This window comes from Saccostrea echinata, unplaced genomic scaffold, assembly GCF_033153115.1.
Source record: "Saccostrea echinata isolate AGI-Se365-2 ecotype Australia unplaced genomic scaffold, CSIRO_AGI_Sech_v1 ptg000045l, whole genome shotgun sequence".
Taxonomy (NCBI): Eukaryota; Metazoa; Mollusca; class Bivalvia; order Ostreida; family Ostreidae; genus Saccostrea; species Saccostrea echinata.
Window position 1 is genome coordinate 3,712,501 of NW_026889794.1, and position 27,735 is coordinate 3,740,235.

Here is a 27,735-nt window from a genome sequence, read left to right on the forward strand (position 1 = left end):
CCTTCTCCCAAGAAATACGCAGGTGAAATATGAAGGCCGAAGCACCAATCGTTCATAAGTTATGAGCAAGGTTAAAGTTTTTCAAAAATAGGTCAAACTCCAAGGTCAAGGTCAAAGGGTCAAAGTTGTTGGTATCCAAGGGAAGGTCTTGTCACAAGGATTACATATGTGAAGTATGAGAGCCCTAGCACCAATGATTCAAAAGTTATGGCCAATGTTAAAGTTTTTCAAAAGTAGGTCAAACTCCAAGGACAAGGTCAAAGGGTCAAAGTTGTTGGTATCCAAAGGAAGGACTTGCCACAAGGATTAGAGTATGAGAGCCCTAGCACCAACCGTTCAAAAGTTATGGCCAAGGTTGAAGTTGGGTAAAATTTTGCAAAACTGGGTCAAACTCCAAGGTCAAGGTAAAAAGTTCAAATATGGTGGTACCCAAAGAAATGCCTTGTCGCAAGGAATACACATGTGAAATATGAAGCTCATATCTCTAACCAATCAAAAGTTATGGGCAATGTTAATGTTTTTGTGGACAAACAGACAGACAGACAGACGGACGGACAGGGCAAAAACTATATACCCCCGAATCTTCGATACAGGGGCATAAAAATAACTTACATGGTAAGAAATATAAGACTCGGAAAAATCTTTAAGCTTCTGTGAAAAGAACGCCACGGAACATGTCACGTGACCGCCTGGATCACGTTATTCGCGCATGGGCAGAACAATGGCAGATGTGCATTATAATCGGAGAGGACTACTTTTAAAAATAATGAGCGCTGAAACCTCATTTTATTTCTTTTATAGAAGTAATTCAATTAGTTCGTGAACTTTTTGATCACACCTCGTAACTTGAATCTATTAAAAATGTGTTGCGCACTCCTGACCATAGAAATGTAGATCTGAAACACAGTCAGACCCTGTAATTGATAAATCTATTTTGTAAAAATGTTCTTAGTGTCTTTATTTTCCAAAATAAAAATCAGAGAATCATATACTGAGAAAAAAAATTTCTATGCTGGGGAGCAAATCATCAAATGCTGTACTCCTGACATTATTGGGTATGCACAGATACTTGACTCTCGTTAATGCTGCTTGTGATTTATATAACAATTTAAGTTTTAAATTGTATATCAGTTATTGTTTTACACTTTGAAAATTCTTTTTTGACTTAATTGTCTTTCAGATTTTTAAAATCGCTGATTATAGGCAACACTACATTTTTTTCTGTTGCACTCCTGACATGGTATAACATATTTTTCAACATCAGCCTATAACATATTTTTCAACATCAGCCATGACCACAACTTGGTCAAACAAAAGTTGCTATAGTCTACATTTAAAGCCCAATATTTTTAATACTATCAGGAAAGACTTAATTTCCATTATAAACCATTATTATTCATTTCATAGATCTTCAAAAAAATATTGAATTTAAATGTCAAAACAAGGTGCTGCACTCCTGACATTTTTAGCATCATTTTTGGACAAAACTTTTTTTATGAATTGAGATATCAATGAGATATTTGGCAGATATTTAGATACTATCTAAAGACATATACTGAGACATAGAAATTTATTCCCATTGCCTGTATTTTTAGTGCAGGTTGATAAATATGCATTTGGTCTTTTTTTTTAATTCACCCTTAGTCAATGCACTCATGAACAAGCACCCCTGACCCATACTCCAGCATTCTAGAGGTTGACAGATACTTTTGACTTGGCACTTGGTGGTTGGGGGGTAGTATCTGAATGCACAAGATGCTCAGTAGAACAATGCTTTTCCATGGTGAATTGGTATGGATATTGGAAAGATCTGTGCTCTGTTGTAATAGATTTACATGTTTATAATAAAAGTGAATATAATTGAATCAATATGTTTTATGAATAAACTGATTTATATAAAATACTTTGATAAATATTTTTTATATAAAATATTTTTATATGAATTTGACTTACAGTTATTAACCTCACTGCATGAATTCAAAATATGAAGATTTAAAGCATTTTGGAATTGTACATTGTAACATAAATGAGAGTTATTTCCCATTGATTGTAAAAGTCTCTGTGTAACCAAGATACAAATGATATGATATATTAATTAGGTTTACATATAATTACTCTTGCATATACCAGTATTTAGTCCAGTAGATGACCAAAAAAACATTATAACACATCAGTGAGAAAACCATGTCGTGTTTTACAAGCTTGTTCCACGGGTGATGACTTGGTCCAATATGTCACCAAAGACAATGATGCCCAAGATTCCAGCGGAGTGGAGGAAGTCAGAAGGAATATACAACCAACATGAAAGGTTGAGTGCCTGACTGACCCCCTCTGTCTTGGTCAATCACTGATCCCTGATGGCAATCGGACAGCATGATGACACTTCCAAACCTAAAAGAAAAAATATAGAGTTTAAGGTGATTCCATACTCACACTTTTATGGGTTCCAAGTTGAAAGACTGCATAAATTTCTATTCACCATAGTCGGTAGAAATTTATGTATAGCTTACCACTCTTTTTAAGATGTTAGATAAACAGAAGTATCTGTTAGCATTAAAAATATCTCATTTTTTGGAAAACAGCATTATCAAAATCAGTGAAAAACAGCTTAATTAACCAAAATTTAATAATTAATGTTCCAAAAATTTGCACTTTAACAATAATGTATAAATTATCGGGGAAACCAATTCAGTCTCATTAGAATTAATAAAGAAAATGCGAGAAAGATACATGGGTATTAAGAGTTATTACCCTTAGTGCATTTTAAATATTATTACACTTATTTAAAATATTCTTCCAAAAGAAATATTTGTATTGGGCATTTCCTGAAATTCAAAATTTTGCAAGAATGTATGACATGATCACACAATGGTGGAATTACCTTAAGAGATCATCAGGTCATGGTGAATACCGAGAAAAATATTATTAAAGAGTACAAAACGTATCTTGACAAATGTTAGTTATAGTATTCAGGCAGTCTCACTGACAAATGTTAGTAATAATTTGGCAAAGTCTCACTGACCTACTGAATGTTCTGATGTCCTTTGTGCATCCATATAACCTTTAGTTACATTGTAATGGACCTGCTCCGAAACTGTTCATTTTAAATCATCTAGGATAGTCAGATGAAGCCTTAGATAGCATATGTAGTCGTGTGATCCCTATCATTCATACACCTTATTAATAATCACTTGGGAATGAACCTACTTAAATCTAATTTAACTTTAAACAATTAATAAAATATAGATGTGGCATCTGAAGCAGGTCTGTGCATCTTGACGCAAGTTTGAATTGTCATTAAAGAGCTTACAGTAATCTGGAAAGACTTGCTCCAAGACCTTTAACCTGGTCATCCTCAAAAAAAAAAGGTCAGGTCTAGTCTCTAATGTGGATATGTTCATCATCCATGCGAGTATAGATCGCACAATAAGCTGTATAGTTACATGTACATGGGAGTGGACCTGCTATAAAACTTGAAAGAACCTGTTCAATCAAGCAAGTGTAGGTTAGATCCAGCATCCATAGCAGCCTGGTCACCTGGTGTATAAACTATCCTAAGAGGCATCATCTCTGCAAGTTTTGTCACCAAAGAAATTTTAGTCACTTAAAATGGACTATAATTTTGCATAAACAAGTTATTTATCTTTGATTGTAAACTATCCATTACACTTAATGTAATATTTATATTAAGCTGAATAAAAAAAATTGTGTGATATATGCTTATATTAATGTTTTGAAATATTATTATGTTTTATGCATGTGTTGAATGTTTTAATTTTTATCATTTCCAAGTCTTATGTTTTCATTTGTCATAACAAATGAACTGAGAATTCAAGTTTTATTTCAATGAGAAAATCCTGTTACATTGTTGAATATGGTATGTCACCTTACAGAATGATGATCAAGATTCCAGGGGAGTGGACAGTTGGTTGGGCTATTCTTTTTCCCCAACAACTGGGGTATATATTTCTCAAACATTTGATTATAATCTTCTCCAAGATGTACATATTTGGTGAAAAAGTTATTTGCTTGCAATTTAGATTTTAGTACATGTAGAAAAGAAATCCCAAAAAGGTAATTCCTTAGGCTGTCATAAAAACTCTATTAAAGGGCAATCATCACAAAACCATTATATATACTTTACACATATTTAAAGTAATTGTAATACATGTACTTCTTGTACCCTTAATTTTATTCAACTGCTGGTGGGTTAGTCTCTCCTAGAACTTTTATACAATAGTTCCAAATGACTTTTTTTCGGGTGAACTAAAGAAAAATCAAAACTCCCTATATTACAAAGATATTTAAAAAAAAAAAACAAAAAAAAAACACACGTTTTAGTGTTCTAACTGCTGAAATAATGTGCTCCTCTCAGACTGCGAACTATGCAAATTTTAGTGGGCTAATATGCATGAATAATGTGTTCATATGTATACATCCATCTCCAAACACATTTGAAAAACAAAATTTCATGTTTTCATACACCTATTTAAGGATATATTTATTTATTACGTTTACATATTATTACTCTTGCATATGCGATATACCATGCGATATACAAGTATTTGGTCCAGTAGATGACCAATAAACATTATAACATACCAGTGAGAAAACCATGTTGTGTTTTACAAGCTTGTTCCACGGGTGATGACATCGTCCAATATGTCACCAAAGACAATGATGCCCAAGATTCCAGAGGAGTAGAGGAAGTCAGAAGGAATATACAACCGACATGAAAGGTTGACTGCAAAACTGACCTCCTCCGTCTTGGTCAATCACTGATCCCTGGTGGCAATTGGACAGCATGATGACAGTTCCAAACCTAAAAGAAAAATAAATTCTACTCCTATAGTTCAAAATTATCAATAATCACAAAAATGAATAGGTTGCCACCCTTTTTAAGATGTCAGATAAACAGATTTAGAAGTATCTGTTAGCATTAAAAATATCTCAATTTTTGGAAAACAGCATTCTCAAAATCACTGAAAAACTGGTTTAAATAACAAAAATTTAATAATTAATGTTCCAAAAACTTGCACTTTAAAAATAATGTATAAATCATCAGGGAGACCAATTCAGTCTCGGTAAAATTAATAAAGAAAGCTACATGGGTATTAAGAGTGATTGCCCTTAGTACATTTTATAAATATTATAATTACACGTTTTTAAACTATTCTTCCGAAAGATATATTTCTATTGGACATTTCCTTAAATTAAAGATTTTGCAAGAATGTATCACAACACACCTTAAGAGATCATCAGTTCATGGTGAATACTGAGAGATATATTATCAAAGACTGCAAAGCTTATTTTGACATATATGTTAGTTACAGTGAGCCAAAGTCTCACTTACATGTTAGTTACAGTAAGGCAAGGTCTCACTGACATATGTTAGTTACAGTAAGGCAAAATCTCACGGACATATGTTAATTACAGTAAGGCAAAGTCTCACGGACATATGTTAGTTACAGTAAGGCAAAGTCTCACTGACATATGTTAATTACAGTAAGGCAAAGTCTCACTGACATATGTTAGTTACAGTAAGGAAATCTCACGGACATATGTTAGTTACAGTAAGGCAAAATCTCACGGACATATGTTAGTTACAGTAAGGCAAAGTCTCACGGACATATGTTAGTTGCAGTAAGGCAAAGTCTCACTTACATATGTTAGTTTCAGTAAGACAAAGTCTCACTTACATACGTTAGTTATGATAATTTAAGGCAAAGTCTCACTGACCTACTGAATGTTCCGATGACCTTTGTGCATCCATATAACCTTTAGTTACATTGTAATGGACCTGCTCCAAAACTGCTTTCATTTTAAATCATCTAGGATAGTCAGATGAGGCCTCAGATAGCATACGTAATCTTGTGATCCCTATCATTCCTACAGCTTATTAATAATCACTTGGGAGCGAACAAGCTTTAACCTGATTTAACTTCACCATTTTTTAACAATTTTGAAAATATAGATGTGGCATCTGAAGCAGGTCTATGCATCTTAATGCAAGTTTTCAAGGTCATTTCAGAGCTTACAGTTATCTGAAAATTGACTTGCTCCAAAAACCTTTAACCTGACCATCATCAAAAAAAAAAATATATAGATCAGGTCCAGTGCAGTCTCTTATGTGAATCTGATCATCATACATGCAAGTATAGATCACACAATAGGTTGTATAGTTACCTGGGAGTGGACCTGCTATAAAACTTGAAAGAACCTGTTCAATCAAGCAAGTGTAGGTTAGATCCAGCATTCATTGCAGCTAGCTAGGTCACCTGGTGTACATACCATTCTAAGAGGCATCATCTCTGCATGTTTTGTCACTAAAGAAATTTAGTCACTTAAAATGGACTATAACCTTGCAAAAAATCAAGTTATCTTTGGTTGTAAACTATCCATTAAATTTAATGTAATATATACATTAAGCTGAATAAAAAATTTGTGTGATATATGCTTATTTTAATGTTTTATAATATTAATCATGTTTTATACATGTGTTGTAGGTTTTAATTTTTATTATTTCCAAGTCTTATGTTTTCATTACAAATGAACCAAGAATTCAAATTTTCATTTCAATGAGAAAATCCTGTTACATTGTTGAATTTGGTATGTCACCTTGCAAAATGATGACCAAGATTCCAGAGTAGTGGACAGTTGGTTGGGCTCTCCTTTTCCCCCGACAACTGGGGTATATATTTCTCAAACATTTGAATATAATCTTCTCCAAGATGTACATATTTGACAAAAAAGTTATTTGTTTGCAATTTAGATTTTAGTACATGTAGAAAATAAATCCCAAAAAAGGTAATTCCTTGGTCAATCACTGATCCCTGGTGGCAATTGGACAGCATGATGACAGTTCCAAACCTAAAAGAAAAATAAATTCTACTCCTATAGTTCAAAATTATCAATAATCACAAAAATGAATAGGTTGCCACCCTTTTTAAGATGTCAGATAAACAGATTTAGAAGTATCTGTTAGCATTAAAAAATCTCAATTTTTGGAAAACAGCATTCTCAAAATCACTGAAAAACTGGTTTAAATAACAAAAATTTAATAATTAATGTTCCAAAAACTTGCACTTTAAAAATAATGTATAAATCATCAGGGAGACCAATTCAGTCTCGGTAAAATTAATAAAGAAAGCTACATGGGTATTAAGAGTGATTGCCCTTAGTACATTTTATAAATATTATAATTACACTTTTTTAAACTATTCTTCCGAAAGATATATTTCTATTGGACATTTCCTTAAATTAAAGATTTTGCAAGAATGTATCACAACACACCTTAAGAGATCATCAGTTCATGGTGAATACTGAGAGATATATTATCAAAGACTGCAAAGCTTATTTTGACATATATGTTAGTTACAGTGAGCCAAAGTCTCACTTACATGTTAGTTACAGTAAGGCAAGGTCTCACTGACATATGTTAGTTACAGTAAGGCAAAATCTCACGGACATATGTTAATTACAGTAAGGCAAAGTCTCACTGACATATGTTAATTACAGTAAGGCAAAGTCTCACTGACATATGTTAGTTACAGTAAGCCAAAGTCTCACTTACATGTTAGTTACAGTAAGGCAAGGTCTCACTGACATATGTTAGTTACAGTAAGGCAAAATCTCACGGACATATGTTAATTACAGTAAGGCAAAGTCTCACGGACATATGTTAGTTACAGTAAGCCAAAGTCTCACTGACATATGTTAATTACAGTAAGGCAAAGTCTCACTGACATATGTTAGTTACAGTAAGGCAAAGTCTCACTTACATATGTTAGTTACAGTAAGCCAAAGTCTCACTGACATATGTTAATTACAGTAAGGCAAAGTCTCACTGACATATGTTAGTTACAGTAAGGAAATCTCACGGACATATGTTAGTTACAGTAAGGCAAAATCTCACGGACATATGTTAGTTACAGTAAGGCAAAGTCTCACGGACATATGTTAGTTGCAGTAAGGCAAAGTCTCACTTACATATGTTAGTTTCAGTAAGACAAAGTCTCACTTACATACGTTAGTTATGATAATTTAAGGCAAAGTCTCACTGACCTACTGAATGTTCCGATGACCTTTGTGCATCCATATAACCTTTAGTTACATTGTAATGGACCTGCTCCAAAACTGCTTTCATTTTAAATCATCTAGGATAGTCAGATGAGGCCTCAGATAGCATACGTAATCTTGTGATCCCTATCATTCCTACAGCTTATTAATAATCACTTGGGAGCGAACAAGCTTTAACCTGATTTAACTTCACCATTTTTTAACAATTTCGAAAATATAGATGTGGCATCTGAAGCAGGTCTATGCATCTTAATGCAAGTTTTCAAGGTCATTTCAGAGCTTACAGTTATCTGAAAATTGACTTGCTCCAAAAACCTTTAACCTGACCATCATCAAAAAAAAAATATATAGATCAGGTCCAGTGCAGTCTCTTATGTGAATCTGATCATCATACATGCAAGTATAGATCACACAATAGGTTGTATAGTTACCTGGGAGTGGACCTGCTATAAAACTTGAAAGAACCTGTTCAATCAAGCAAGTGTAGGTTAGATCCAGCATTCATTGCAGCTAGCTAGGTCACCTGGTGTAAATACCATTCTAAGAGGCATCATCTCTGCATGTTTTGTCACTAAAGAAATTTAGTCACTTAAAATGGACTATAACCTTGCAAAAAATCAAGTTATCTTTGGTTGTAAACTATCCATTAAATTTAATGTAATATATACATTAAGCTGAATAAAAAATTTGTGTGATATATGCTTATTTTAATGTTTTATAATATTAATCATGTTTTATACATGTGTTGTAGGTTTTAATTTTTATTATTTCCAAGTCTTATGTTTTCATTACAAATGAACCAAGAATTCAAATTTTCATTTCAATGAGAAAATCCTGTTACATTGTTGAATTTGGTATGTCACCTTGCAAAATGATGACCAAGATTCCAGAGTAGTGGACAGTTGGTTGGGCTATCCTTTTCCCCCGACAACTGGGGTATATATTTCTCAAACATTTGAATATAATCTTCTCCAGGATGTACATATTTGACAAAAAAGTTATTTGTTTGCAATTTAGATTTTAGTACATGTAGGAAATAAATCCCAAAAAAGGTAATTCCTTAGGCAGTCATAAAAACTCTATTAAAGGGCATTCATCACAAAGCCTTTATATACTTCACACATATTTAAAGTAATGGTAATACATGTACTTCTTGTACCCTATATAATTTTATTTAACTGCTGTTGGGTCAGTCTCTCCTAGAACTTTTATACAATAGTTCCAAATGACTTTTTTTAGGTGAACTAAAGAAAAATTAAAACTACCTGAGTACTTTCAATGTTTTTAATCAAAAATAAGATTTATACATGTAGTAATTAGAATGTACATGTACATGTGATCCAACATCATATGACTGGTTGAAGAATACAAACAACATACCCTATATTACAAAGATATTTTTAAAAAACAACAACACACACTTGTTTTAGTGTTCAAACTGTTGAAATAATGTGCTCCTCTCAGACTGTGAACTATGCAAATTTTAGTGGGCTAATATGCATGAATAATGTGTTCATATGTATACATCCATCTCCAAACACATTTGAAAAACAATATTTCATGTTTTCATACACAAATATCTGGCTCATATACTGGTGTTACAATACTGTTCCGTCCATGTGGATCAAGTATCATGTACTCCATGTATATAATAATCATCAAAATATTTTTGGTACAATTTGTCTGTTACAAATATATATATTATACAATAAAGTACAACTTCAATATTTAAGGAAACTCATTGTACTCTAATGAAATTATCTGAGAGGATGGAACAAAAACATTTGATTTACTTTTTAAATTCCTTTCACAAAAAAAAAAAAGAAAAAAAAAAAAAGAATGATCAGAACTTCACTTACTAAAAAATACACTCCTTGTTTATTCCTATTAATAGAAAATAATGCAAATCTTATCATTCCATCCTCTCAGATAAGCTTTCCTCAGCTAATGTTATCTAGCTGTACTTTTCTCCACAAGGTTGGTTCTGACAGTCCCTTTGATGTTTTTCCTACAGATGGGGCATTTCGTGAGGGCTGGAGCACACTGGGGGCAGGACACTAGGTGACCGCAGGGCAGGAATACAATAGAGACTTTCTCATCAAGGCAGATCTTACAGATTGTCAGGTCCTTCAATTCCTTATTCTCTTGCTTCAGCGTACTAGGATCAGCTGGAAAAAAAACAATGCTTAAAATACATCTGTCCTCCATTGTGAATGCCCAAAGCTGGAGAAAGTTTCATTAAGTCTAATGCTTCTTTACATTGATCGATATTGAAAGTTTAAAATTTCTGGTACCTTGTTCCAACATTGACGTTGTTTTGAGCTGGTATTTATGCACGTCTACTTTAAGCTTACTTAGCCTGGTACTGTATACATAAATTTCTCCAATATTACTTGTTATAATTACTTTGACTGACAAACTTAAAACACAATATTTACCATTGGAAGCTGATGACGCTGACTTCCTGTTTTCCTCATGGATCTTGAGATACTTTCTGATGTTCTCCTTAGTGAATGCACCCCAACCTGAGTAAACATGAATTACATTTATGACACACAAAAAACATTCTCACAATACAAATTAACTAAAAAAGTTTGACAATAAAAAATATCGTTTAACAAGAGGCCCATGGGCCACATCGCTCACCTGAGTAACTTTGGCCCTGCTGTTCTTTACCAGATTGCCCCCCTTGTAATACCTATTGTGGCCCCGCCCTACCCCCGGGGGTCATGATTTGAACAATTTAGAATCTACACTACCCCAGGATACTTCTAGGTAAGTTTCAGCTTTTCTGGTCCAGTGGTTCTTGAAAAGAAGATTTTAAAAGATTTTTTCTATATATTTCAACGTAAAACTTGGATTTCCTATTGTGGTTCTGCCCTACCCAGGGGATCATGATTTGAACAATTTAGAATCTACACTACTGGAGGATGCTTCCGCATAAGTTTAAGTTTTTCTGGCCCAGTTGTTCTTGAGAAGAAGATTTTTAAAGATTTTTCTTATATATTTCAATGTAAAACTTGGATTCTCTATTCTGGCCCCGCCCTACCCCCAGGAGTCATGATTTGAAAAATTTAGAATCTACACTACCCCAGGATGCTTCCACATAAGTTTCAGCTTTTCTGGTCCAGTGGTTCTTGAGAAGAAGATTTTTAAAGATTTTTCCAATATATTTCAATGTAAATCTTGCATTCCCTATTGTGGCCCCGCCCTAACCCCAGGGTCAAAATTTGAACAATTTAGAATCTACACTACTTGAGGATGCTTCCACATAAGTTTCAGTTTTTCTGTCCCAGTTGTTCTTGAGAAGAAGATTTTTCTTATATATTTCAATGTAAAACTTGGATTCCCTATTGTGGCCCCACCCTATCCCCAAGGGTCATGATTTGAACAATTTAGAATCTTTACTACCCCAGGATGTTTCCACATAAGTTTCAGCTTTTCTGGCCCAGTGATCCTTAAGAAGAAGATTTTTAAAGATTTTTCTTATATATTTCAATGTAAAACTTTGATTCTCTATCATGGCCCCACCCTACCCCCAGGGGTCATGATTTGAAGAATTTAGAATCTACACTATCCCAGGATGCTTCCACATAAGTTTCAGCTATTTTGGCTCATTGGTTCTTGAGAAGAAGATTTTTTAATGACCCCACCCTATTTTTGTCTTTTCTTGATTATCTCCCCTTGTAAGGAGACTTGGCCCTTTATTTTTATAATTTAAACTCCCCTTCACCCAAGGATACTTTGTACCAAGTTTGGTTAAAATTGGCCCAGTGGTTCTTGAGAAGAAGTTGAAAATGTGAAAAGTTTACAGACGGAGGGAAGGACAGACAGACGGATGGACGACGGGTGATCAGAAAAGCTCACTTGAGCTTTCAGCTCAGGTGAGCTAAAAAGTATTGAACATGCATATACATAAATTTATTTGTATGAATACATGGGTGAGATTAGAGGCACACAGGTTTTGTTATTTCTTTCACTAAAGGAGGTGACACTCTTCTAGAGAAAAAATCATACATCAAGGGATCTGTGATAATTTCTCTGAATTACTAATTTCTATAAAGGGTGCATGAAGTTCATTTTTCTTTTAATACTGGAAAAAATATGTTAACTGGCAACAAATGCTTCAACACTGTCTCAATCATGAAACTTAATTCTTTATACTATGTATGCATACATGAAAAATTGAATCCTTTTTTTCAATGGGTAGCTTTTTTTTTATCACAATTACTTATTTTCCACAAAAAAGTAAAATGAACTTTGTTTTAGAAGAAAGAGATTGAAGAGAGGGTAGGTGATCTAGTAATGAGAAACTGCATAATTTCAATTTGAACAAAGGTCACCTGGATCAATTACTCACAATATCCCAAATGATGCTTACCTAGAGCTATCAGTTAACGAGTGACCTGATTAAATTTATATATTGCCTTTTTTCATTACAAAATTTTCAAAATTACATGTATTTTTCATAGATAGTCAAGTTTATATGCAGTATGCAGGGTTGTCCCTAAGACCTGGGGGCTGGGGAATTTCCCCGTCTATAATGACATCCCCCGGCTTCTCTGGTATTCCCCCTCAACCCCTTAGCTTGTTAGGGGAGGAACCCCAGACATCCTTCTACTTTTTTAATATCCCCTCCTATTTCAATTCTTATGGACAACCCTGGGTATGTATTTTCGTTCTCTAAAGACAGATAATTATTAACATCAGGTTACTCTTCCAAGAAATTATGGCACACATAAAGAAGTTTGGTTTTTTTTTTACATCATTAGATAAAGACACACACACAAATATACAAGTATATTAAAAATGTAAGAAAAATCAGTTCAGCAGCGTTACAAATTTTAAAATACACTTTCAAAACACAAAAAACTCTTACTTTTTTTAAAATCAAATAGAATTTAAAGAAACATTACATTCAACAAATCAGCTTATAAAAACATATTAATTAAATTTAAAGAAGACTTAAAGTTGTTGTAAATGAAATGGAAACGCAATGCATAAAAGCATTTCAGAAGCAAAGAAGTTCCACTGCTAAGTAAGCATCAATGAGTTTTGTTTCTCAGAGAATCCTTTAAACCTTGTTTCTCATTAGAGGACCACATTCTTACGTGACTGTGGCAATTAAATACTCCTGCATTGCTACCAGCCCTCCTAAGCCTATATACAAGATTTGAAGACATTCAAAGAAACATTTGCCGTAACTGTTTAAGCTTGCAGAAAGGTATTCGGAAAGTGAATATGGATTATTTTTTAGCTTTGTAGATTAAATCACAACAGTGGACAGTAAGGACAAGATTTTGGAATTTTTCGTAAACAGTGTTTTAGAACATAACATGAGATGAAACAAAACAGTCTGTACTTAAGGTCTCTCATCCATTCACTGGGAGAAATGTCATGTAATCCACAGGTTTAGGTATTCAAAACTTAAAATCAAAATATCTTGAACACTGATTAAAAGCAACATGTCAGTTAAAAATGAACTCACTAAGAGTCATATTTATCCTTTTTTCATATATATACAATGAATGGATGGTCAACCTTAACTAAGAACTACGTTGCATTCCATTATGTAGAATTATGAACTAAAAATTTTACAGTTAAAGATCATTGAACAGTTATTATGAACACAATGAACTGATTAGATCTTCGATAAATCAGAAGTACACTAGAAATTATAAGCTCTATTAACAAAGCAGATACACAAAACATATACGGACACTGACCTTCTGCCTTTACGAGATCCTCTATGGCTGCAGTGACATATTTAGGTTTGATTTTTTCATCATGAATCAGACTTTGTGCAGCAGCAGTTCTTAAAGGAGCTTTGATTGGCTGAGCTACTGGAGCACTACCTATAAATAAATTTTAAGTTTATAGCTTATTACTAGCTATAGGAAATTTTCAGATATGCTCATTGTTCAGCTAAAAATTGGAAAAGCTTTTAAAAGAGTCCATTTTGCTATTGCACATGTCCTACATGGGAAAAGCTAATGTTGTTTTATAAGTCCTGTATACAAAAAAAAAATAAAATAAAAATAAACATGAGATGTGTGTGAAACACTTATGCCCCCCCCCCCCCCCCCTCTGGACATACATTATAGAGTTCCCAAGCTTTTATTATGGGCAGTACATGTATACGTTACTGGCAGTGTACATGGAAATGAAACTGACCTTTTGAACTTAAAATCAATAGAGGTCATCTACCTGTAATGATCTGAGATGCAGTCCAATCAGAAATAGTCTTCTACATCACATCTTTGGCAAAAACATGTTTCTCATGATATATCAATAATTAATTTGTTCAACCTTTGCAGAGATAATGAACGGAAAGCAAATAATTGGAATTTTTCCAAGTACAATAGGCATAACTCTGTCAAAATTGCTTGATCATACCCAAAACAGAACTTGACCTAGATATTCTTATGATAAATCTGTATACTAAATTTCATTTCAGTATGTGCAACCTCTGCAAAGAAAATGAACGGAAACTGTTTGTGGACCGACAGACAGACAGCAGCAAAGCAATATGCCCTCCCTTCTTTGAAGAGGGGCACAATAAGTGAAATATGGTATTCCAAATGCATGTTAAAGCACTCAACATTGAAAATACCCCTAAATATGTATCACTGAATCTTCTTGAAAGTAAAAATAATTTGTACATGTATATATATGTTTACTATCAGTTATTTTTAATATTTTTTAATTTTAAATGGACAAAACATAGTTTGAAATACCTTTGATGGACCGAGGAGATGACTGTTCATGATGAAGTTTAGTCCCTCGTAAATCATGACAATCACACATATATAGTCATTTACTGACTTTGTCCCACTACTTTAACATTTGCTTTTTCACCCTATATAGTGCACATCTGATGCTACATTTCATATTTTACTTTGCTTACTGACCATTTCTTACATCAGCATCATAATATGCTATATATTTGACAGTAATATGTTTAAGTTGTATGTTATGACAGATTGAATGAGCAACAGATTTCTGTATCTCATCTATCATTTTAAAAGTAAATAATGTAGCATGACATGTGCTGTGTGGGATAGCATGATGTGGGAAGTGATTGTGTGGGGAGTGCTCAACCAACTACTTGTTACAGAACATGTTATCATGTTCAATTACTGTACACATATACATGACAGTACATAATACTGTACACATGTACATGACTGTAAAGTTTGGGAGCATGCTCAACCCATGATTCCAGATCACATATGGCATGCTCCACTTCAGGGGATGTCACGTTGTTCTGCTGCAAAGTTTGGATCACAGCATTAAAGCATAAATACTTGCTAAAATACCATATTTTACAAGTGCTGCCACTAATTTCACAATAGGATATTATGAATAGAATATTTATAGTGCTTTCAATCTGATTCCTATCAAACACTCTGAATTTTTCCTTTCCTTGTTTTTCTTTCATTTGAACTTAGAATGATAGCTTGGAATTACTTCTTTTTTAGTGAGACTAAGTTGCAGAAGTGGGGGATTCTTACCTGATCCAAATCCACTGTCATCAGAAGTTCCTTTACTCATGGTAGCCTCAGAAGTTTTGGCCACGTTATTCTCAATCTCATTGGCTGCTGGTCCTCCTGATGCAGAGTTACTTGCCCCTGATTTTTCTTTGTTACCAGAGTCGCTCTCATTGCCAGTCTGCAAACAGAAGAAAATGATGAATTCTTACATGTACAACAAAATATACTGTACTTTATTCAACACATTACACAACCAAAATCAAAAGGGAATTCCATGATCCTTTTAAATTTTTTATTCATGAATATTTCTTTACCACCGACACCTGCAAAATTTAATCCACCTTAAGCAACTCAATGTTGTTTACGAACAGCATTAATTAAACAAGCAAGGACACTTCAAAAGGACTTTTCCTTTAACAACAATTCATTATAAACATGCCCAATTACTTCAATTCATATAATACACAGTATTCACATGCAATCATATATTTCAACTCTTTTTCATATATTTGGATATGTTAATCATCCAAACTGTGACTTAAGCTTCCACGTAATATGTAATTTTGCAATTTAAATGGTTTAACAATATTTTAAATACAGCATCAATTGGTAGGTAGGTAAAGAATTTTAAGTAAAAAATCTGTCTCAAAAACTGGTAAAAAGTTTCACACGTTTCTTCCTTTAGATGAAAACAACAGACCTAGCTGGTATATACTTCCTGTAAGATTTACCGTTACGATATTAAAATGGAATAAAACCATTTGACTGCAAACACTTTATTTAACTTGAATTTAGAATTCCAGTCAACCAATATCCCTTAGAATATAGAATAGCAACTTTTCAAATAGACTGAATGACAATTTTTGTAAATTTTTAATTTATGTTAACATACACAATTAATTGCAAAACTTTAGACTAAGAGGTAGTTACATGTAAGTTTTTCAACAATTTTCATGCAATTATAACTATATGAATTTCAAAAATATTCAATAAATACATATAATGAGAAAGAATTTCAAAATAATTCAATAAATACATATAGTGTGGAATCATTTTCATTTGTAGGGGGTCAATGTTCATAGACAATTAAAATTTCACTGGTTAGTGGGGGACTGGTTTGTGTGCAACTTATATATGGAGAAGATTCAACAAATAAGCAATTTAAGCTATTGAATTTGTGGGAGAAAGGAATCCACAAACATTGGTCCCTTATGAACTATGATGATTCCACAGTATACTGCAAGGCTGCAGTGAAAAGCTTGAATTTAATGTTTCATAAACAACAAAAGAGTTATTTAATCATGCAATTAATGTAGACTAGTTCAAATGTTATAAGCACAAACTCCATTTATGTGCACCAACTATAAACATATGTACACTGAAACCAATTTCTTTGATATGGCATCTGCAGAATTATCAGTAATAAAACTTGTTTGTCAAATACATATTTTTAAATTATTTGATAACAAATAAACACCATTTTATTCCACATGTAAAATACACTGTATCATTGATATCATATATTTACATTTTTAAAATTTCTTTGTTCAAAATACAACTACAAAATAATAATAAAAAAAAAAACTTTATTTCTTCTTTAAGCTATTGATTCATCGATAAGCATGGTGTAAAAATATCGTGCGGAACAGGAGAGAGAGGTGGGTGGGACTTGGAGCACACGAGTTTATGGAATAAAGCAATTGTAAATATATAGGATCTCCCATGATTTGTAGTTGGATATGATTTTTATCCAACGAGATGTGTGTTTTTTTTATCCCCGAGCCTTGGCGAGGGGATAAAAACACAAAAAGAGTTGGATAAAAGTCATATCCAACTACAAATCATGGGAGATTCTTTTATCCCATGTTTAATACTTCACAACCAATGTTTTACACTGTTTTATATAGGACTCCACTTTATTTTACTTCATCGCGCTAACGCAAAAACCATTGTGACGTCACAACTGTGGATTATGAAAAAATTATCCAATGGGTCATATCCACGGGATAAAGGGGTAAACATGGGATAAAAGAGGGATATCTGTGACTATAGTTGTTTTTTTTTTGTTTTATGATGATGATCAAGCAATTGGCTTGCTTGATAATCTTATGCATAAACATCTTAAGTTTGGCATTAATGCAAATTATCATGCAAGTCATTATTGCATGATTACATCATAATACTGTAAAACTAGACAGTTATTTCTTAAGAATTTCAGTACTTGAAATTCAAAATATCGTTACTTTAAAACTCAGCAGCTTGATAACAACCTGCAGTGATATAATGTATAAATTAGCTCAAAAGTTTTCAATAACTGAAAATATGAAGTTATTTTATCTCAATTAAAAATTTCATTGCAAAACAGTATCTGTGCCACAAAAAATTTCTAAAAAAAAAAAAAAAAAAAAAAAAAAAAAAAAAAAAAAAAAAGAATATTTTTCAAAGACAGAAAAGTGAGGATGTTCAGTGTATGAAATGTATGGGTTCTCAGATGCCAAATGAAGAGAGATAGGTATCAGTGTTCACTTTTACCCTCCACTTACACTAGCCCCTTCGGCCTCACTATCCTCGTCATCCTGGGCCATTTCTGCTGCCCGAGCAGCTTCCTGCACAAGGTCAATAAAGGCCTGCCCTTTTATTTTTAGAATGTAAGGACATTCCATAGACCAACGTGCATGTTCAATCCATGGGTTGTCTTCAGGGTCCCAATTTCTTAGACCTAATGAGGTTTAAGGTTAATTAATTCAAAGTCATATTCTCTATGTTTCATATTTTGTGGCAATGAAAATTTTAAAAATACTGTAAACATGGAAATTTACCCTTGGGAGAATACTTATCTAAGTAAGCAATGAGAAATTTTTCACAAAACTATCCCCTCATGTTCCAATATCTTTGAACATATTTCTTCTTGTATTAACAGTACAATATAGGTGTTGCAGAAATAACTCCCAAGCATATGGTTTTGCTACTAATTGAATAACACATGTAAATATCCATGTTTACATTGGTTTTCCTAAGGCCTAAGGTAGGCTTTTAGTAATAAAACTCAATGAACTAACATTCACATTTTAACCAGAATTCGAAATTTCCTTTGAAGGAATTCAGTTTCTCAGAACAAGAACTGTTTATCCTGAAATTTCCTTCGGCTCTCTCCTTTTCTTTTCTTTTTTTTTTTTTTTTAAGAAATATTTTTACTGGGACCATACAAGATTCATTTTCAAAACAGAAATTTCCTTTGGATATTAGAACTGCATGATTTCATGCGTTTCTATAAAAACACGCATTTGTGCTTTGACCTTCACTGGCTAGTATGCCATTACGCGTACATTCATGTCTGAAATCAAATTGCAGTTGTAGGTTAAGTGGTAACACTTTCCAACTGAAAATTAAACATGCAAGGCAATAAATTCTGTAATCAAATTATACCCCAATATAAATAAAACAGATTTCTGTCATCAATAATAGTTTAGTAGGATTGTAATGCTCTCCATTTAGATGGACATCAGAATTGCTTTTTGTGAACAATGTGTTTTTATGCATCACTTGTGGAATAAGCTCAGAAGCTTTAAGTTTGCAAACACTAGATCACAAATACCACATCTGTGTCACATGCATGGAGACTTTTTTATGTCATGAATATGCAACATTTTGCATTACTAGTATTATAATATATAAATAATAAAATGTCTTTCTTTGGTTGTTATTATGGGAATTAACGTTTCAATTGCAATTAATTGCAGAAAAAAATTACATAACCTTTGTAAGCAGGTTGTGCTTTTTTTTTTTGCAACAGCTGCAACATTAATTCCCATTCTAACAATCAAACAAAGCATTTTATGTTTAATTAAATAGATGAGTTTATTTCCATGCAATTATCATCTGTGAAAAGGACTTTTATGAATCACAGTACTTGAAAAATAAATGTTCTTTATGTTTTAAGAGGATTTTTTTTTAAATATCGTAACATGAATTCAGAATCTTACCAATTAATTAATATCAAATAAATGTTCTTTATGTTTTAAGAGGATTTTCTTTTTTCGTAACATGAATTCAGAATCTTACCAATTCCACAGTGGAAGCATCTGCAACAATCGCCAAAACCTGAAAGAGGGTGATACACAATTGGCAATCATAAAATTTTTGCAGAAATTCAAAAACGAAAAAATTACATTATATATAGAGGCACTATTCTTCATTGTTCTGAAATGCAATTTAATCTCAAAAGTCAGGACCTGCCAAAAACTGAATATTTCATAATATCTGACCCCTCCCCTTAAAATTTTTAAAAGAAATATATAACATATGAAGATTCTCGATTCAAGTAGCAAAAACATTTTGACAAAATTTCTTCCCAAAGAAATTTGCACTTTGACTTAAATTTTGCTCACCTGCATAATAAAACCCAGCATCTGTCATATCAGCTGGATGTTGCTTCATGTGACGAGGAAAATTAGCATAAGAGGCCAGTCTGGCTGGGCGGCTAGCATACTCCGGGTGTTTTACCACCATTGTACGTCTTGTCGTCTCAGACTGGTCCTGTCCATTGCTATAATTAGCACTTGCCAGGTGAGCTGTATTGTTAGATGTCGAGCCATTATAGGCTGCCCATGGACCATCAGGTTCCACAACTCCTACTTGAGGGACACTTTGAAGGGGAACAAGATCTGGAAGTAAATCAAAATATTATTGCTTGGAAATCAGATCAATTGAAATGAAGTATTCTCTAAACTTCTTTGCATAAAAAACATATGTCCATTTTAACAATCTAATTAAACTTAATATACAATTTAAATGTACCAACTTTGTGAGTCTCAGATGCATGCACCTACACCTTAAAAAATTGTATAAAGTTGCTCAAAAAAAACATTATTTTATACATTAAAAGACTATGAATTTTAATCAAACAGAAGAATTTAACATTACTAAGAGTTAAGTGCTGTGGGTCTATACCTTGTGTCGACTCTTCTCTTGGCACAGGGACATTTCCATCACCTTGTGATAAAAATTTACAGTTTGGAGACATTCTCAGATGAATTTCTCTGGGGGAATCATTAAAATTCCAGCTTCCTTTCCGGAAATCACATGAAAAGCAGACAAGTTCATTTCCATTTCCCTCGTAGAAAAACCCAGCCTGGGCTAATCTCAAAAGACTCGGTCCATTAGTGTTAGGGTAGTCGTGCATGGTACAGAGGCGCAGAAATTCAACAGCCATTGTGTCATGTTTAGAGGGTGCACTTTCAGGAACAGAGAATTTATTTAGAATGGGCTCCAACACTGGCTGCTGTGTTGCTGGGTATACCACTATTTCATCATGACGAATCTCCACACGACTTAATATCTCATTAATATTTTCTCTAACACATTCATCAAATGACTTGTAATGTTTACCTTGCTTTATATTCTTTTTTACACCAAAAATTTCAGCTTTGGTTTCTTTTGCCTTGTTTCTCTCTGATTCTATTTGTCTGTGCTGTTTGAAGAACTTTTTTACATATGCTCTGATCTCTTCATTCCTCAAGTTGTACTCCAGCAAATCTGTTGACTGTTGGCTTTTATCTTCGGATTTAAAATTAATATTTAATCCAGAGTAGCAAAGTCCTTTGATTAAGGAATTAGGTAAAATAATTAAAATGGAAGAAGAAAATGAAACACCAAAAGATTCATCTGACAAATAACAATCTTTGATTATATGCAGAAAATGTGGAAGTAAAATTGGCAATCTGAACAGTATACTTTTGGCCTCAGTATCACAAAGATACAATTTTTTGCACTGTTTCACTTCAAAGAAATCCAATATGAATACTTTAGGGTACAAATTTTCTACAATTGCCATAATATAGCTTCGGTCAAGAGGACTTTCCAATACACTGATGTGTTCATCTAATGGACAAGAGGACAATGCTGTCATTTTCTCAATGCAGAACTGAAAATCAAAATCACAATATGTCCTTTTCCAGTGTTCTAAGTCTTTCACCAATTTTTTTATGACTGCATTATGGTGCAGTATTTCAGAGGTCAACTGTTTCATTATTGACACAAAATGATTTTGCTTAAAAGGACTTTCTGACATTATGAAGTGTCTATCAAATTTGCGGAAGAGTGATAGTAAATATGCCGCTTTTTGTGTAAAACAAGACTGTAATTCAATAGCAGGGAAACATATCAAATCAGGGAATTCTGAAGCTTTTTCATATTTTTCAATGCCTGTGTTATTGATACATGCTTCAGGGCACGACTGTTTCACTTTCAACATTACATTTTGCTTGATAGAATTTTCTAATCCAATGATGTGTATGTGAAATGGACAGGAGAGTTGGTCATTCACTCCTAATTTCCAGGTGAGACATTGGAAAAGAATTTTATCACAACGAGATATATCACCAAATTCTGAGGCATTCTTCACTTTTTCAAGGCCTGCATTATTTTGACATGCTTCTTCTGGGAGAGCAATTTCAATTGTAGATGGGCATGAGAATACATGTACCAGTCCATGAAACGCACACATACAAAGCATTATACAGCAACTTTCATTACTTACATACTGAATTAATAGAATATTATCTTTTTCCTTTTCGGAATTATAAGAGCATTCCCAAATCCTGAATCCAGATTCTTCATGAACTTTGCTGTCTATTGTCCTGCAAGCAATATGAGTTTTATGAAATACACTAGCTGTAACAAATATATCTTATGATCAGGAAAATATTATGGTTGCTTATGTAATCATGATATACATGTATGTATATATATATATATATATATATATATATATATATATATATATATATATATATATATATATATATATATATACATACATATATATATATATATATATATATATATATATATATATATATATATATATATATATATATATATATATATATATTACATATTATAATTATGTATCATTTCCTCATATGTTTTTTTTCAGTTTCTGATTAGAAAAATAAGGTTATGTCATATGAGAATGCCAATATTTGAAGATACAGTAGGAATATATTCAAATTATGTCCAGAAAACATATATTAAGTCCTGCAGATCTGTCCTACTTTGCCAAAACAATTACCGCTAACTTGTAGTTAACACTTAACATCAATGTCAGAGGACCTGGATAGTATAGTTAAAAACACAAAGTGCCTTAAATGTACTGTCTACATCTGCTCCATTTAAAATCATTAAAATTATCTGACATACTTAAACTAAAGGCCACAATGCTTACCTAATTAACTATGGCCCTTATAAATTATAGTCTTATGTAAAACTTTGATCATATAATGTGGTCCCACGTCCTTCACCCGGAGGTTCATGATTTGAATAAATTTGAATCTATACTACCTGAGGATGCTTCCATATAACATGCATGTTTAATCATGGTTTTGCTGACTTCTTGGCAAAAAAGGCTTTAAAGATTTCTCCTATTATATTCTTAATTAAAACCTTGATTGCCCATTTTGGCCCAATCCTACCCCAAGGGGTCATGACTTGAACACATATGATTTCAATCTACCCTACCTGAAGATATAAATATGACTGATAATACATGTAGCTTTGCTGACTTCTGGAGATCAAGATATTTTTAAGTTTTCCTATGTATTTCCATGTCAAACCTTGATCACCCATAATGACCTCAGCATACCATGCAATAGTCTCTAAGAAGTAATCTTGAATATACATGTAGGTTCTGATCAAATTCATGTCTACAGACAGACAGATATGCTGATTCCAATATACCCCCAACAAACTGCGTTTGGGGATCGGACGATACACTGTGACTTGTTTCAAAGATGGTACATGTATAAAAATTACGCACCTCACAAAACGGTGACACCAAATACTCAGTTCTGCAGGTACACATATACCACATATACCACTCAAGTCATTGTTCAGAACCTTTAAAATAGCCTGGGAAAAGTAAACAGAAATTGATTTCTCAATTTGATACAGTACTGGATAAACATGTACTATATTTTATTGAAATTAAGTAACTTCGTTAACATGCATGTCAATCTGGTCAATTTTTACAGAACTTTGTATTATAGGTAAAAATATTTTAAAATTCACTTGAGAAGAAAATATCTGAAAATTAAAAAATATCTGAAAATTAAAAACTTTAGGAACTCTAAAAAGTATATCCCTGCATTACTTTTAACTCTGCATTACTGTGCTTGGACACTGAAGCTTGTTACTTTGATAAAGCTACTACAACACAATACAATATATCCATATAATATTTACAGAATTGCCAAGAAAATATTCCAGCTTCAAGCATGAACATTTAGCTCTTGTATCCTTGAATATAGTGTATGGTCTTAAATTTATCTGCTAGTTTTTCTTTCAGATGGAAAGACATACAAGTAAATTATTCCACTTTCACTTTTAATTCAGGCAATTCAGGACACTTGCATGAATGTGAGATTTTCTTAATTGGGTACATGCTATTTTTAACTTTTACAGAATACACAGATTTTGTCATATGTCGACTGTTAATGACAGCTATATATAGATCCAATTGGCATAATAGCTATATATAGGGTTGTTCAGGAGATAAACAAATGTACAACATGTACTTTTGGAATATAGCCATTAAAAGACTTGATGACCAACTGTTATTCGTTATTCATTCTTTAATTTAAAATCATGTCAATGTAAACTTTGAATGGACATTATTTCTGAGTTGTAATTTAATTGTTTTCAACATTAACTCTATATATTCTCAACACAGGCACTTGTTTCTGTAATAAATTTTTTAACCCATAGTATAATAATAACACAAGGTATCCAACTCCGAATTACACGGAGTACCCCCCTCCCTCAGAATCGCACTCATTTACAATTTCAGAGGACATGCACTGGCAAACTGTTAATACCTATGTCTTCTACGATAATTTATCTACACAACCATATATGGCATGCTTGTCTTTATTTTCTCTAGTCTCCGTAAACAGCGTCAAAACTCTGCTCGCCGTGTGGAAAAGTCGAATTCAACCATGAAATGGTATGTGCTAATCCCGCACAGAGAACAAAATTAAAAAAATGAGTGGGTTTAAAAATTCAATTCCAGTGTTAAAATATTGCATGAGTAAATAGAACTTGTTTACGTCTGATTTTCCCTGAAAACATTACGATGTTTATCCGAAGTAATTTTAGAAACAGATTTTTAGCCAATCAAAATCTCTGTGCGGGATTAGCACATACCATTTCATGGTTGAATTCGGCACGGTGTAATGACCTGATTGACCTGATGAGATATAAAATGTAATTTATTTAATATAAAGGACGAATTTAGAAAAGATCTTTTTCAAAATTGTTAATATTACTTTAATATACAATCTGGTCACTGAATTTTGTAATTTAAGGTGTTATATGAGATTTATTTGATGTTTAACCCAGTTGAAAGAGTGTAAAGACCTGATATCTAGTGTATTGTCCTGATGGAACTTTTTTCCCTTTAATTTACCAATGATTTGGTATTGATGAAATAATAAATTGATTTATGTTCCATTTATTGGTTTTCTTTAATTAAAATGTAAAGTTTTATATATTAGAAATTTTTGAGAAGGTTTTTAAAGAAATTTTCCTGTTCAATGGTGTAATGACCTGATTAAGAGTGACCTGATGGATTTATCATGAGTACTTTATCTTGGATATAATTGGTCATTTTGTTTACTTATTTATTTTTTAACCTGGTTTTAAAAGACTTGTAAAATAATTTTAGAGGAACTAATATTTCAATGTTTATGTATGAACATTTGTAGCAATATCTGAAAATATTGACTTTGACGTGGCTTGATAATTTAAATTCCATTGACCTGATATTTCTTTTGAAAAACTTATACTTGTAAATTTTTTTTCTAGTACTGTCGAACACCAAAACTCATATAAGTTATACAATCAACTTGTAATGAACGTACAAAACAAACTTGTTTTAGTTAACTTTTTTCCTATTAATAGACTTAGACATTTGTGCAACAATTTAAGCGAGAACCTGAGTTCTAAGTTGTTAGAACTTGTGTTGAAACATTTTGTGTATACCGGTAATACTTATACAATAAAAAAACATTTATGTTAAAATCAATTAATTTTGAAATGACCTGATATTTTTTTTTGGAAATTCGTAATATTTTTCTATAACTAAATATTTGAATGACACGATGGATCAAATGACCTGATAAATATTGTACGGTTAGCATGATTTCATAGAAATATAACACATTTATATGTTTGTGAGATAAAATTTCAGTTTTCAATTACTTTATTAGCAAAGGCTTAAAAATTTCTCATACAAAATAAAACAGATTAAAATATATAGGAAATAAATGATCATTTGCATTGTTTAACCAAATCATTTTTATAAGTTATATAAGAAAACAAGAAACACAGAGTTGCATTGATCTATAATATATCAGATTTCTTAACAGAGACTGAGTCAATATTTTAGAACTTTATTTTAAAGCTAAGTTCAAAAATGTAATTAAGTAATTACACAAATATATTCATGCATTCATCTATTTCAAAAAATAAATATTCAGATTTACTACACAATATCCTCTCTCTCTCTCTCTCTCTCTTTTTTTTTGGGGGGGGGGGGGGGGGAGGGAGATATTTAATATTGTATAATAGATTTTTAATATTAAAAGAATGAAGCGATGTAATTTTATTATTGACTTCATCCAACATAAATTTAGCAAGTGTGTAATGTGCATTATTTAAAATGGCATATAGGAAAATAAATTTAATTAACAATTCAGATATGGCCTTATTCATCTGCAATTCTAATGTTTAAAGAATGATATAGATAGTATGCCAATGTAATTCTATAAGAATTTAATAAAACCTTATAAGAATTTAATAAAAACTTAAAATATTTTTTGTTAATCCTCCACATATAATGTTTACTTTATGCATTTTGTTATGTTTTTCATTTTCTTTAAATACTTAATTGTCTATTTTTTACCCTTGCATGTTATTTATTTTTATTTTTTTTATTATTATTATTTTTATTATTTATTTATTTTTATTTACTTTTTTTGTATGTATGTACTTCTTGTATGTATCAGTGATCTGGTTGAATTGATAGTGTCAAAGGGACACTGTCCCATTGTTTGTACATGTGTATATCCTCTACCCTTAATCCCCTGGATATGGCTTCCGTGTGTCATCCGTGTAATCCCAGTAAACATGATAAACCAAAATTTGCATAAATTGATAAATAAACACTGAAACGTTTAAATTTGTTATAATAATTCTTTACATGCATGTATAAAATAAAATACAGAAAATGACTAAGATACATACATTTGATTAAAGGGTGTTTTAAAACAAATTTCTCATACTTAAAAACAAAACCACTTTCATTTTTTTGAAAATGACCCAAAATAGTTTCTGAACATTTTTTTAAGTGTGTTATTTAAAAGGACAAATGATTAAGGCTTCCTTTCTTTCAAAAAGTTTGTCCTAGGCAGAAAAAATAACAATAGCATTGCTCCTGTTCATAGATTTATTTAGGAAACATGTAGATTTTATCATTGATATGTTTAATCGCTTTTCATTTGTAACGATACTTAATTGTTTTTCTTAAATTTGCATGATGTATTTTAAGATGTAAAGAGAAACTAGTAAGTTATAGAAATAAATTCTAAGCTAGAAAAGGAAATAATAAAGAGATTATACTAAGTATATAACTTCTCATCCGCAAATAACTCATCTTGTCAATGTAGATCAGGTCATTCCATATCAGGTCATTACACTGTACCAAAATTGAAATGGATATAAAAGTTCGTAAAAAAAAAAAAAAAAAAAAAAAGATATAAGCAAAATTTTATGTTTTTACTAAAACATTATACAAATAGTAACTAACATTTAAGAAAAAAGTTTTTAAATGGATATATATTGAATAAAACAAAATAAACGTTCATCAGGTCATTACACTAAATATCAGGTCATTACACTAATTTGATTGGAATAACTTTCCATTCATGCACATAAATGACTTGTAAATTATATTTTTTTTTGTTTTGAAATAGAAAATGACATAAAATTTAAAATTAAATAATAAAAGTTAACTTTATTTGGTATTTTATCATTTATTTTTTGAAAATATGTTCATCAGGTCAATCAGGTCATTACACTCATCAGGTCTTTACACTGTGCCGTTGAA

The 27,735-nt window shown here is 32.1% G+C and overlaps 2 protein-coding genes across 2 annotated transcripts in view; both read right to left on the reverse strand.

Annotated features, from left to right (window-relative positions):
• LOC133201790 (mitochondrial import inner membrane translocase subunit Tim13-like) overlaps nucleotides 1-27,735 on the reverse strand; it is a 164,597-nt gene that overhangs the window by 8,669 nt on the left and 128,193 nt on the right. The gene's annotated exons all lie outside the window — the stretch shown is intronic.
• Nucleotides 9,350-22,079, reverse strand: LOC133201789 (uncharacterized). Its single transcript, XM_061337592.1, has 8 exons — nucleotides 20,523-22,079; nucleotides 19,961-20,236; nucleotides 19,635-19,673; nucleotides 18,116-18,291; nucleotides 15,594-15,750; nucleotides 13,806-13,934; nucleotides 10,518-10,604; nucleotides 9,350-10,247 (listed from the first exon to the last, which is right to left on the reverse strand). Exons 1-8 carry the CDS (start codon nucleotides 22,075-22,077, stop codon nucleotides 10,030-10,032), a joined length of 2,637 nt encoding a protein of 878 aa, XP_061193576.1. The 5' UTR covers nucleotides 22,078-22,079; the 3' UTR covers nucleotides 9,350-10,029.

Bases quoted from the DNA above. Each gene is read 5' to 3' on its own strand.
- LOC133201789 (XM_061337592.1), bottom strand. From the start codon at position 22,077: ATGTGTGCGTTTCATGGACTGGTACATGTATTCTCATGCCCATCTACA. The intron at 20,237-20,522 runs GTATAGACCCAC...ATTTACTTCCAG, and splicing joins AAGAGAAGAGTCGACACAAG to ATCTTGTTCCCCTTCAAAGT. The intron at 10,605-13,805 runs GTCAGTGTCCGT...ATGTTTACTCAG, and splicing joins GGATCTCGTAAAGGCAGAAG to GTTGGGGTGCATTCACTAAG.